Source organism: Crassostrea angulata, chromosome 10, assembly GCF_025612915.1.
Source record: "Crassostrea angulata isolate pt1a10 chromosome 10, ASM2561291v2, whole genome shotgun sequence".
NCBI lineage: Eukaryota > Metazoa > Mollusca > Bivalvia > Ostreida > Ostreidae > Magallana > Magallana angulata.
The window spans coordinates 2,356,548-2,370,547 of record NC_069120.1 but is presented as its reverse complement, the minus strand read 5'-3'; the positions used below and the strand labels follow the sequence as shown (position 1 = coordinate 2,370,547).

Below are 14,000 nucleotides of genomic sequence, written 5' to 3'. Positions count from 1 at the left end.
GCATAGTATGCTTACGCTATATAAATCCTTTAATACTATGCGAAAATAGATGAGTATTGAATATATAGTGACAAACTGACAGAAGGTATAATAATATGTTGTAGGGCAAGCACTGTATGATGTCATTGTGTAACTCTTAGTACTGTTACTATAATATGTTGTAGGGCAAGCACTGTATGATGTTTTGGTACAGCTCTATAGTACTGATACTATAATATGTTGTAGGGCAAGCACTGTATGATGTCATTGTACAACTCTTTAGTACTGATATTTTGATGTGTTGTAGGGCAAGCACTGTATGATGAAGGAAGGGCCTAGGAAGATAGAAGTTTGCATAGTCATTGTCATTCACACAGATGGTGCTGCCCCTGAAGTTATCAAGTAAGTCATCAGGAACCACAACTCTTGTTAATTTGTGTAAAAGTCACTAAAAGAAACTTGCTTTAACCAAAGATGACAACTTCTTACCTTGGTTTATGATTGTATATCATATATTACCTCTCAGACACTATTTAATTCTTCTTGTTTGCTGTGTTCACTATTTAACAATATTTGTGTAAGAAAGGATTATACAGGAATACAATGTCTGGATTGATCATTCTCTTTATTGAATCCTCAGAATACAATGTCACAAATCAATCCTATCTTATTTCAGAAGCATATTTGGAGTAGACAAGGCCACAGAATACAAGTATAATATATCAGACGACATTATCTGTGGTAAGTTGACTGTATTTACTACTTCATCATCTCTAGCCAGTATTGCTACAGGACGTCGTCAGTCTCAGATTACCTCGCCCATCTTACTTATTGGAAATTAATAGCTGGAAAATGAAACAGGGAATAGGGGGCCTTCATTTGGATCCAGTATATCGAGAATCAATCTGCAGTTTTTTAATACAGTATAAAATCTTGGCAAATACCTGTTAACCCTCCCCTTTCCCATGGGAGACTCCTGAAAAATGGCTAAAAAAATTGTTTATCTCCAACATTTAACTAAACTCCCGCATGAGAGATGTGAAAACCACAGTTAGCCAAGCATTTCATGCTTCTGTCCTGAGAATGATGAAATAATCATGCTGTACATATTTACAGAAACGATCACAGTGGGTGAAAATGGGGTCAACGACAAACAGAGCTTCCTGAGGGCTTTCTATGAACAAGTGCAGAAAGGTCAGGATCGTATGTTTTGGTGTACTAGTTCGCAACTGGACGAGTCCATTGTGACCCAGTTCCAGGACTACCTGGGTAGAGAGAGTGGGGATCAAAGGGCGCAGTCCCAAGACAGCGGCAGTGAGGGGTCCCTGCTACGCTCTACCTCCAACCCCTGCTAATGCACCTCAGACAACCTCATGCCTCATCCAAAGGGGCACCTGTCTATAGATGAATAGTTTGTCAAATTGGATGCTTTATTTCGCGACTGCTTGCGTTATGTATGTTGTGAGTACAGCTCATATATTGCATATATTTCCTCAGGTTCTTTATAAACCTATTTATAAATACTAAATTATAAGAATTGGGAAAATCAAATTTTACAGTAATGGAGTGCTTGTGGAGATATTAACGCAGTTGACATATGACATCTGCTGTGAATCTCAGCTCAACAAAGCTCATGTGGGAGGGGGTAGGGGAACAACACGTTGTAGCGGGTTACTTCATGTAAGCCTGCCCCACACTCAGCAGTGGGATGGGTGTTCTTGGTTCGCTAGTTATTTTTCATTTTAAATTTGATGTTGTTGACTTGTTGGTATTTATTTTACCTCTGTTAGTTTTTAACTGATATTTTCTACTGGTGTTCAAAGATTGTGTTTAAGATTTGTTTTTATTAAAAAAATATATTTTTTATATGAATTTTATCTCAAATGTGACTTACAAAATTTGATTTTGAATTATTTTCCTTGAACATGATTGAATGTAAGGTGGAGTCAGAGGTCCTTCGCATCTTTATAAATGTTCTGCAAACAAGCTCAATCTAGTAACTTTAGTAAAGGTATCATAATTGAACATATATATGATTTGAAAGTGACAAAAAAAAAGCAATGCATAAGTTTTTGAAAAAAAGTTATTTAGAAAAATCCCTTCAGTTCTCAATTCAAACTCAGGATATGTAGGTCAAAAGTTTGAGCCAAATTTTACTGTGCTACACAGTCTGACAATCGATAGTGTCAAATTAACAATTTTCCGATGCATTGAAATCTCCTTGTTATGACATACTCTCATCAAAAGTATAAGTCAGGGGATGTGAAGGACCTTTTCACATGCGTATGTTTGCTAGAAGTCTGATGAAAACTCATTTGTATTGTGTTCATTTGGTGTAAAAAAAAAAGTGGAAATAGTATTATTTGGTAAATGCTACAAACAGAAAGAGAAATAATGTGTATTGAGAAAAAGTGTTTGTGGTTTGTTTTTGCCCTCACAAGTTGAACTGAATATGACTTTTATTATTAGATATAACACGGTAATTATGTAGGGCAAAGCATTTAATGTAATTGTAAGCTAAATTTTTCTGAATTGTTGTTATCTTTTTTATAGATTTTTTTTCTATATTTAGCACATTGCTTTTGTTATTATGTCCAGTAGTATTACACGGCAGCATTAGCTATATTACACGTAACAATTTGTTAAATGTTAATTTTTTTTCTCTGTTTGTTTTTACTCCATAAAGTTTATTTTATTTACCAATGGTTTCTAAAATCTGTTAATTAGATTATCAAGGGGGTGAATGAGGATCGCAAAATCTTCAAAGTGGTGGGATAAAAAAGTAAAGGGAGAGCCCATTACGTGTTTTGGAGTGTATTTCTTGGGGAGTGGTAATAATGTGTCAGTGAAATGGTTACTAAAATAGTATTCGAGAATTTTGATACTGATGAAATGTTTTGCTCAAATTTTGCTTTTGCTTTAGTCTTAACTTTAGACTTTTGCAGTTTACAGCTGTAATTGCTTCATTAAATTACTTCTTATTCACTTGTGTGCCAGTAGGAAGCATTTTTATTTCATTTCATTTATTTTTACACAATTCATGCTTATATGTAATTATATACATATGGAGGTTTATCTTTCTCAGTATGGACATTTTTTGATAAAATCTGAAATTTAAATTATGCTCACTATTTTAGCCCATCGTGTGGACTATAAAAAATATCATTACCTAGTACTTATAGTCTGTAATTGTAAAGAAAGAAAGTTATCTCTCTTTTCAGAGGTTCCATGAACTTTACATGTAATAATAAGTGAAGAAAGTATCAGTAATGATAGCAGGGTTAGAAGACAAATTGGATGGCCCTTGACACGCCTATAGCTTTAACTGCCACACACTTATCTCCGACTTGTTTGTTTTAGTTGTTGTGTCTAGTCACTAGTCATTGTTTCTTGTATGTGGTAGACAACTAGACAATGTTGTCTAGCACTAAACCTGTACTACTAGCCTACAGATTTGTATCACTTGTAGGTGTGTGTATCACTTAAACTCAGCAATGATTCTTTATGTTTTTGGACTTAAAGCTGTCTGTGAAAAAGTGTTCCATCTGAAGAAGTTTAGCCCATTTGTGACTGAAACTTCTTGTCAGGATATTAAGCTCATCTGTAATTGAGTATTTTGTGAACTCTAATTATTGTGTTTTTTTATTACTGTAACATTGAATTTTTCTCTGTGTAGTAAATTAACTAAGAAATCATGGTGGGTCAGCCCTGTATTGTGGGTAGATATGGTTGTCGTTGATTCTGCCAGGGTTACAAAATTTCATACATAATATTTTTTGGGGGGAAGGGGGGTGGATGGGTTTCACATCACAAATCAAGAAACATTTTGACTGGACATAGCTAACCAAAGATGTATATTAACATTATTTACTGCAATCTTGAGAAGATGACCATGCCACACATGGCTGTACAGATCATTGTTTAGTTGACCTTTGTTCTTTTTTCTGAACGCCTATTCCTTTTCTAACAAAGCCACGTGAATTCCAAGCTTGCATTTTGGATGCTAAAGTTTTGGGTTCTTGACCTTAACTCACGTTCACTTGTTTCATACTACATGTATATTTTGTAAATTGTTAAAATAGGTATTTTTTTTTCACTCAAAGACTTTTATTTTAAAGTAGGATGTGTACATGTATATAGATTACCCACCATAAGATGCACTGCATTTTGGGATGGGGGGGGGGGGGTGCAAGTTTGTGAATTAACACAATTGGGATACACAATAGTTCATGTCTTCCTTTCATGTACTTTTTAATTTCATTAATTAATATATTTTTGTTAATTTAGAGAATGTGACAGATGTGATTTGTGATTTAGTTTCATGATGTTGAATAAATATGATCACATATTGTTGTTTTAGTTATTTATGACAAGTAATCTATGTCGCCACTGGTATAAACATGAGTTATCATTCTTACATAGACCGTAAACCCTCGAATTAACGTCCCCACTGACCACTAAGTTTGAACTGCCCAAAAACATTGAAATTCCTCCCCTCCGACATCAATGGATTCCAAAGCTCTTTGCGCAGAGACGGTGAATTGATGAATCATTTCGGTACGAATTCAAGCGTCGCTCAGTCTACACGGAGTGATTTTTGCTCAGAGTTGTGTGTCCCAGTGCTTCAGCACCCAAACCGGAGAAGTTGATGCTGCATAAGTTCCGCGCAGAACCAGTTCATGGCGCCTCATGGTGTTTGTTCACGTTTGAACTCTGGCAAATATGTATAGTCTGATACAGCAGCTGTGGTCACAAAGGTCGATCTCCCACAGTGGGTGTACACAGACCACGGAATCGTGACCTCCCCGCTTAACCACAGCGCTGTGTGTGGACCATGGAGTTTGTGAACCATTGTTTGATGTAGGACGCTCTAGGTTTGAAGGTGAAAGTTGACTGTTACTCAACAGGACGAATTGTCTTTTATAACATGTAAATAATTGCTTCCACTGACCTTATATTCGCTGAGGCCAAAATAAAATTATTGCTTGTTTAGAATTGCCTCCCACCTCGTTGAAATACCCACGCTGATAACATTTTATTAGCAAAGTTTAAAAACTTTTTTGTTATGTGGAGATTTTAATGTTTTGTAACTAATTTTTGGGAGTTGATTTTAATCAACTCTCCTGTGCAGTTACTCAGGCAAACCGAAAGTAAAACAGTGTTTGGACCTAAGCACAAATCAACACCGCTGACAAAATTTAGTTCTAATCAATAAATTCGATGTAATGAGTTCTTAGCATTGTTCTTCAAGGAAACTCATTTATAGATACCTTGAAAATAGTCAGATTTTAAATGGTACGAACAATTTAGATTTTTTTAGGTCGTACATTTTATGTATTACTACGCCAGAGTTCAATATAGTCTCGTTCAACCAGATTCTCGGCTGTCTCCGTAAATCTCCGACAAGCATAGAGTCTCTCTTGCTTCTCGGGGATTAACGGATACAGCTGAGAGTCTGGTTAAACGAGACTATGATATTAGTTCAATTTTGCTTGGATCCATAGAATTTCTCATAACTATTTCGATAACTGATACGTAGTTTGATGGATAATTCTACACAACATGATTGATATTGGGTTTTCATAAAATTCCTGTAGGATTCATAATTTTATAAATGTGCGTAATTCAAATACTTATAGGAATTTACTTGCATGCAAAATAACATCGTTGATTTTAAAATAAATAACAATCGATGAAATCAACTCCTGTCAGTACTTCAGTACTTTGATTAATTAGTTAAATTTATCGTTTGAAAAATAAAAGAAAAATCCCTCCCTCCCTCCCTCCTGGGTCTAGAAACCTCGAGGCGGCAATTCCAAACAAACATTTTTTTAACGATGGCCTGATGTTTAATGAACCGTTTTGTGTGACAGACTCCATCGCGGGTCTCCTCTGAATTGCGCTAGAGTTTCTGCTCAAAGAAATTGTAAAATGTTAAAGACCTGTCCGCTCTACGTACAAGTACTCCTTATTCCCTGCATCGTTTCTTCGTATACGACGAGGATGGACACTTGTTGACTTTGCCCCCCCCCCCCCCCCCCCCAATCTCTCTAAGCCTTAATGTCAAAGGACCTGCTCCCTATTTCAAATAAGCATCTAAGCTATAAATTAATATGATAAATCTAAACAGAACTTTTTGGAGTCGGATGAAGTGATTTAGTTCGGTAACCGTCCATGCGATAACTACTTGTAATGATATTATCTAGGATCTATTAGCATCAAATTTATAAACGATTCGTGAATCTACTTGGAGACGGGAGATGCTGGTCCATTCTTACAATGCAGCTACATCCGGGCTAACCTGATGGTACATGTAAGATACCGTAATGGTCCATTGCTTGGACTCTGACAGATTCTGTTGTTCATGCAGTCCCCCACAGTGGGTGTAAAGGTCTGTATAGGAATAGCCGTGACTAATGTTTACAGACAAGAACAGGGACTACCGGACTACTGAGTGAAAGTGCCCTGCTAAACCCCTGATCTCCGTATCATTATGATCCTGCGTTTGAACCCTGACTCCTTCGTGAGTTTACACTAACTTCTGAATGCTGACTAGTGTTTACACACAGGAATCGTGACCACCCCGCTAAACCACAGCACTGTGTGTGGACCGTGGAGTCTGTAGAACTAGTGAACCATTGTTTGATGTCGGGCGATCCGGGTTTGAAGGTGAAACAGTACTGTTATTTAACGGAACTAATTGTCTTTAATTAAATAAATTCCATGCTCCCACTGACCTTTTATTTACTGATGTTAAAAGTTAACCCTTTTATCGGACAGACTCCATTGTGGTGCACTTTTGAATTCTTGCAGATAGTTTCCACTCAAAGAATACGTGTTTGCGGCTAACTTCTCTGTTTGCTATACAAACTGCCATTTCTACCAGAATCATATTTCGAAGAGAATAATGTTTGATGTCCGACGATCTTGGTTTGAAGGTGAAACTGAACTGTTACTCAACGGGACGAATTGTCTTTACATAAATGATGAAGGTGGTACAGGACACCTTGAGATATTAAATTGATAAAAGTATACGTTATATTCAACATGTCATCGCTGTTTACCGTTTTAAGAATTTCAAATTGTACATTGCTTGACCATAATATACATTTTTAAAAGAATTTTTAGAAGGGACAAAATTGTAAAATCCCCAGCAGGTTTCTAAATTGTGACCAACAGATATGCAGCTGATATATTGCTTTACCATGCGCGGATCTAGAATTTTTTTTCCGGTGGGGGGAGGTGGGGGTCGACGGTTATTTGAGTTTGCCGGGGGGGGGGGGGTCCGGGCATATTTTTGGTAACTTATAATGTAATTTTATTATGTAATTTTAAGAAATTTGAATTTGCGGGGGGGGGGGGGGGGGGTATGGCCTCCCCCTCTAGACCTGCGCAAGGCTTTACGTTGTTAGACATCAAAATTGTGAAAAAAAAAATATTTCTTAATAAACTAAATATATCACAATATGGAGGTGGCCCCTACCTGTTGCTGTTTGTTGGGTAGTTTGTACATGTAGGTATGAAATATCTGCGGTAAGTGTTGTAATGATGGTGTACATACATGTAAACAGTTGGGTACAATTAATAAAGTCTACTGCGTAAGTGCACTTCTATTTTTACATTCAATGTTTTCCCTTTTGATTAAAAAAAACTATTTTTCAAACTGTATTAATGTGTATACCCTTTATAATGCAGTTGTTTATTGACGTGTACGAGTAAGTGACGATTCGTGTAGCCCAAATGGAGAACATTGTTTAAAAGTCGCATTTCTGTAATCTATTTTATGATAATAATGTAACCACTGTGTATGTATTAAAAGTTAATGTAGTGTGGTAGCCATTAAAATCTCGTCAAGTACGTTTCAAACCTAATTTTTCATTGAAAAGATTGTTCCTATATATCCTCCTCATAAACTCCAACAATTCATTGTTCATCAATAGGGGTAACTAGTAGATTATAAGAATTTCGGAATATTTGCATGATATCGAAAGAAGTTACTAATCCGAATCTCTTATCTTTCAAATTTATCAATCGCTTAAGATGCGTAAAAATCTTTGGGATTTTTAAAAGTGCAATCATCGACATTTAAAATCCTGTCCTATATTTCTTTTAGTCAAAGACATTCTAATATTGATTCAAAGCGTGACGTCATTTTCTGTAGAAAAAGAATTACCAATTTTCTTATCACGACAGAGCAAGGCGGTATTATTCTCAATGCATCAAAACCACAATAGATTCTTATTTATCAACAGTGCACCTCCAAATCCCATCGCAGCACATAGATAGATACATACAAATCTATATACTTGTATACCCCGATATGACGGGCCGCGGGAGACTGTGTAAACACGGCCCCCGAATTCCGACCCATTCAGAACTCGGATAAAAGGGGGATACGGGGGAATTCGCCTGAACATGTGGCCCCGTCGTGATTTATAACCGAAATGTCGACAACAGAACACCAAGTTTCTGTATGTACATAAGTAAATGAATCAATTTTGATAAGATCGTGTCAATAAAGCTATATTTGCTGACTAGATGTAAAATGGATTTTTAAATATGGATATTTCAATAGATAGAGAACTAAAGTGTAAGGAAGGCGTTTCATTGTCACTGTTTATAAAACTCCTGTTTATTCGTGGTCAAACATATACATATAATAAACACGTTGTCCTGGCAAAATATCAGAAGGGTTAAACATGTTGTTTTGGTATATGTATATGAAACTTGAGTGTTACCATGACAGCACCACTATGTCTCTCTAAAATAACACCTATTTTTCTTCCGAGACATAATTACTTCAACTGTCTATATTGATTCGATCTAACTTCATTGAAAGCTCCCGACTGTATATATATTTAGTCCAAAGTAATTTCTCCGTAGGAGACAGGTGCCCGGGAGTACCTGCTATAATTGGACAGTACTAGGACTGCATTCAAGGCTCTGCACCGCTTTGGTCTTCCCCAATACGTTTATCGTATATATAGGAACGTCATAAGTAAGCTTATTAAAATTGCTAATCGCCGTTAAGGGTTTTAAATCGTTATTTCTGGCACGCATTTGAGCGATTTGATTCTTCTTCTGCATAACTTAATACTTCTGAAGCTGCATGCTATTACGAAAGCTGGCGAGGGACCAGTGACTGAGGTGTCAGACATAGGTCTACCCACAAATCCCAGGAACCCAAATCAGCCGCGACACAGGGTTTTGTTTATATTTGATAGAAAAGAGTTAAATTTGATACTAATTACTTAGTGTCTCTGGGCTAGAATCATGGACTATTGACACGGATGTAGAAGCAATTTCACATTCCATAAGACACATCTCAACTCTGAGAGAATAAATCATCTAAAAATTTATTTATGCAGAACTTTTGCATTGTCACTAATGTGCTTACAGGGGGTAAAATGTTGCCTTTTATCGATTCATTAAACGATAGGTAGGACATTAAGAGAAATCAGTTCCTGTAGAGCATATCCAATAGATGGAATGCTAAGGCTTTCACTTCAAACAATTAATTGTTCAATAAAGAATTACACTCTCTTCGGGTAAATTGACTGCATATTGAGTAGTAAAAGAAACCCCTTTATTCAATCCATTTAAATTTTGTTACATTTGCATAATAAAAAGATCAAGTGCTTGAATCAGTTTTCATGGACCGTTGTCTTCAATCAGCACCGGAAGTGACGCATCCTGTAATCACACTTATGTAACGCGATGTACTTGATTTTTCGTAACGATCAGTGCCTCATTACGATATCAGTGAAATCTTGTTCTACTGGAGATATATAATAACTGGATTTATCGAAGACAATATAACACAACGACCTCATTCCTATACACAGATGAATACATTTCAAACTATGACGATCAAGATATTCATAAAAAAGCAGCGATTTTTAATTTAAAATAGTAAATAATTGTAATGTATATTGGTTGGGTATAAAAAAAAATCTCCACTTCGGTTGATTTGAATTTTGATTAATTCATAATAAAGATTTAAATGAATATAATAAATATTATACAAAGTGAAACAAACTTATAGCTTTTAAAGTGAATAAGAAAGATATGAAATTTAAATGTCATAAACAAGTATTTCTTAATAAAAGCTTTGAAACGTAAGATTTTCAATCCCTTACCCCATGCAGGGAAGTTTAAATGTTTAAAATTTATTAAACCTTTCCAAAATCAATTTCATATTGCGTACAGGGCATTCTTTACAATAAATGCTTTGAGGCAATTAGTTTTTCGACTGTTTACTAGTAATAACAATTAATTTAAGCCCCATGAAGCCGGAGTTTAACTAAACAAGGTGCAAACATGAGACGGCATCACAAAAAGCAAAAAAGATTAAGTCTTGGAGTAAATATTGACCCGTGTACTCTAGCTGGTTTAACAACAATATTGGTGTTTACTGTGTGTTATTTGAATTCCCTCTCTGTAGCGCTGTTATTTCAGATCTTTGGGGGTGCTAATCATGTCTAAAAGTAAAGTCCAACATGTTTTACGTTTTGGCTTCAAATTTTAATTCCGCTCGCAAAAACCTTTAATTTTTAATAAGAGAACTTGTAAATAAACTCCCAAATCCCCCTGGCATCGGTCAGCATATAACCTGAAACTTAAATATGAAATATCCAAAATAAGGGGCCGCTAACTTCATACCCAAATATACGTACTGTGTATGCTAGTATACATGTACTTTTAATTGTATTTTCAAATACTTACGTATAGATCTAGAGGTATACTTAATTACTACATGTATTTATGTTTCAGATATGTTGGGGGTAAGCACATCCAAATTATGGGCAAAACGATTGTAAATTGTTTTATTTTTCTTACGAATAGTTCGACAAGATGATTACATATTTCACCAAATCAAAACAATAGTTTTATTCAGATTGCAATGTCTGTTTCTGTTTCTCTATAAATACACATTCACCAATCACGTCGTCCCTGTACTTATCACAGTAATGGCTTCTTACGGCCTCGTCCAGGAAAGACACCGGGGACAAATCTAATCCACTCCATAAATGTCATCTGGCGTGTCAACTGAAATGACTGCCTCCAGTGGCAGTGAATATTATCACAGAAATATCCCAAAGTTTAAGTTATTCCGCAGTGAGCTCTTGTCACATGGTCTTCGTGTCACGTGGGAGCTCTAACGATGCTGTTATGTGGCCCTTGCGCGGCCCCACACGAGCTGTCCCACATTGGGGCGATGCATGGGGACTCTTGCTGAGGGTTGGGGATATTGCCGTTCGCCATTAACCAACTGTACAATCGTCTGTTTGTTTTTGACATGGCGCGCACATCCAAACGATCGCTTGACTGAATCATGGCGTCCAAAAAATCCCTAGAATTCTGACTGTAGTTTTCCTCCACAATATACACCTTCTCAATTTGTTTGATTGGGTTCGAATCTCTGTCATAACTGTCATCGAGTAAATCCACAATCCGCATGGCGGACACCGTCTTTGCACTGGATGCCCTGTGCTCTGTAGCGCTGGATCCCCTGGGTTCTATTGCGCTGGATGCCCTAGGTTCTGTAAGGCAGAATTCTCTGGATTCTACAGCAATAGTACTAGTCGTGGTTTCAGTGGATTCCGTGCTTCTGTTCTGACCACAGTTTGTCTGTGACGTCACTAACACTGTTTTGTTGAAAGCGGTAGGCCCACCAGACTCTGTCTGTGATGTCATTGTTTTGTTGGGGGCGGTAGGCCCCTCTCCCTCCTTTTGTTCCCGCCTCTCCTTTGACTTTGCCTTTGGACCTTTGCTTCCATGTTTCTTTCCACCTTTCACACGACCGTTCTTTCCTTTAGGCTTTGACGATTCTTCCGTTTCGTTTGTATTTTCACAAGCAATTTCTTTCCGTTTTTCTTTTTTTACTAAACGTTTCCTAGCCGTCCGTTTGCCTTCGGGTTTCGTCGGCAATATAGCACCAGTAATTGCAGCCACTTTGGCAGCGACTTTGCCCGTGGATTTTTTCACTTCATAGTTTCCCTTCGCTATGCAGTGTTGGGGGGCCACGGCCGCTCTCCGTGGGCCCTCCTCCTCAACCTCACTCTCAGAGTCCGACTCCAGTGTCCAGCGCCCCAGGAGACTCCGGGCGGGAATCTCCCGGATCAGTACCAGGTTCTCGTCGCACTGGAAGGTCACCTTCTTCTTCTTCTTGGAGTCACTGTTGGCCGTGGACACACTCCGGACGCTGGCTGACTCGTCGTCCACGTACCCACTGGAGGGACTCTCGTCCCGGGAGTCACAGTCCGAGAACTCCGAGTCACTCGAGATACTCGAGCCGATCGAGTCCACCTCCGAATCCGACATTTTACCGGATACACAAACCTATTTCTCTGTCATTTCTGCCAAAAACTGTTATCCAAGCGGTTGTTTGGGTCTCGCAGAGCTGGACAGCAACGTTGAATATCCGTTAACAATGTGTTAGCAAATAGTATTAAAACTGCACTGAAATGTATAGTTCACCTACTTTCCGAGAGGTTAATCCGGTATTTAAAAACAATTACTCGGTTTTTTATTGCCCGGAAAGTAGATTAATCCGTCTTAATTTCCCCTAAAATGAACACCATACATACGGTGCTTGTAATGTTCAAGATTGTAACAAATTTACCGTCTATAGAGAGAAGGTTCACCCGCTTTTAGCGTCAGACTTAATCTCTCAAGTTGTCGGCTTTAAATCCAGAGCCCCTGCACAGGTGTGACTCTGTCTGAATACCTGCTGAATTTAAGAGCAACTGACGACAGAAAGCCACAGATCGATGGTTTTATTTACCGCTTACAGGTCGCGCGTGGGATTTCCCGTCTTTTGCCTGGAAGGATTCAGCTGATGGGGGAGGGAGACGGGTCGGAAAACCGAGCCCTAATCAATAATCTAGGGGACCAGACTGCAACTTGTGAAAATGTAAATCTTGTTGTTTTCGGTTAAACTGTTCGATTTTTCCGATTATCTTGTCCGTATAGATATTGATTTTCCCGTCATCAAACTTTTGGCACGGGTTACATTCAACTATATATCAAGTGTCCGAGATATCTGGGTCCCAGAATTCCCTGTCTTTTTATGTATGATGATTTCGTTTTTCATAGATTGGAACACAAATTTTTCAATGTTTCCTGGTTCCGGATCGAGGATTAAAGGTCAAACTGAGTTAAACACCGGCCGTAATTAACTGTCTAATGGCCTGAACCCACCGTCGTGGTTTGTTCGCAACAGATAAAGAAGATCGGGTCGAAATCAGTTAATTTGTTTGTCAGGACTAAAATAGTCTGGTAAACAGATTTATCACAAAGCCTGCATTGTCTGCAGGCAGAATCAGTTATAAAAAGGAATCATGGGACATTGATTGACGACTCTAAACAACCTGGGTCCCGACTTCCTCACCCATGTCCTTGAGAACGAGTTGGGAAACACAGGGATTGCAGTTTTATGTAATGTCGGAATGGGTGAACAAATCATGAATTGAAAACAATGTGATTTGTTATGTAACCTCTTCGTAACATCTCGGACATAGACCATTCTCTTTAAGAGTACTAGACAAAGTCCGCTTAATTCTGGACTACACTGCAATTAATAATATGACTCTAAGACAATTCATATATCAATTCAATATTTAATGAAACTTGTTACAACACCTGCGACCAGTAAGTCAATTCGTTGGAACCAATAAATCGTTCTAAATATTTTCATAGAACCTAGTGAGCCCGGCTACTGAGAGCTCCAGGGTAGGAGGACGTGACGTCACAATCCTAGACAGGATTACTCGTCGTTATATTACATTTGTTTAAATATTGTAAATGATGCAACGTGATCAATAGTGATGTTTGGAAATTCGATCCCCAGTCGTTGACATAACCCAGTGGTCCCTATACAATAGTCGTTTACCAGCTATCTGTGACTGTCTATTGATGTGTTATCCACCCGATTACATAAACAAGTTCTATCTTACTGTATACGTCACAGTCTTATTATTCTGTGTTTCGAGAAATATGATATTCCTGTTTTGACTTTA

At 37.7% G+C, this 14,000-nt stretch overlaps 1 protein-coding gene across 5 annotated transcripts in view; it reads left to right on the top strand.

Moving 5' to 3' along the window:
• LOC128165469 (caspase recruitment domain-containing protein 14-like) overlaps nt 1-4,321 on the top strand; it is a 56,780-nt gene extending 52,459 nt beyond the window's left edge. For all 5 annotated transcript variants that reach the window (XM_052830063.1, XM_052830064.1, XM_052830061.1 and 2 more), the window contains 3 exons: nt 287-381; nt 656-720; nt 1,096-4,321. In XM_052830063.1, coding sequence (XP_052686023.1) covers nt 287-381; nt 656-720; nt 1,096-1,334 — 399 coding nt within the window. In that variant the 3' untranslated portion in view covers nt 1,335-4,321. The remainder of the gene's footprint in view (nt 1-286; nt 382-655; nt 721-1,095) is intronic.
• The last annotated feature ends 9,679 nt before the right edge of the window (nt 4,322-14,000 follow it).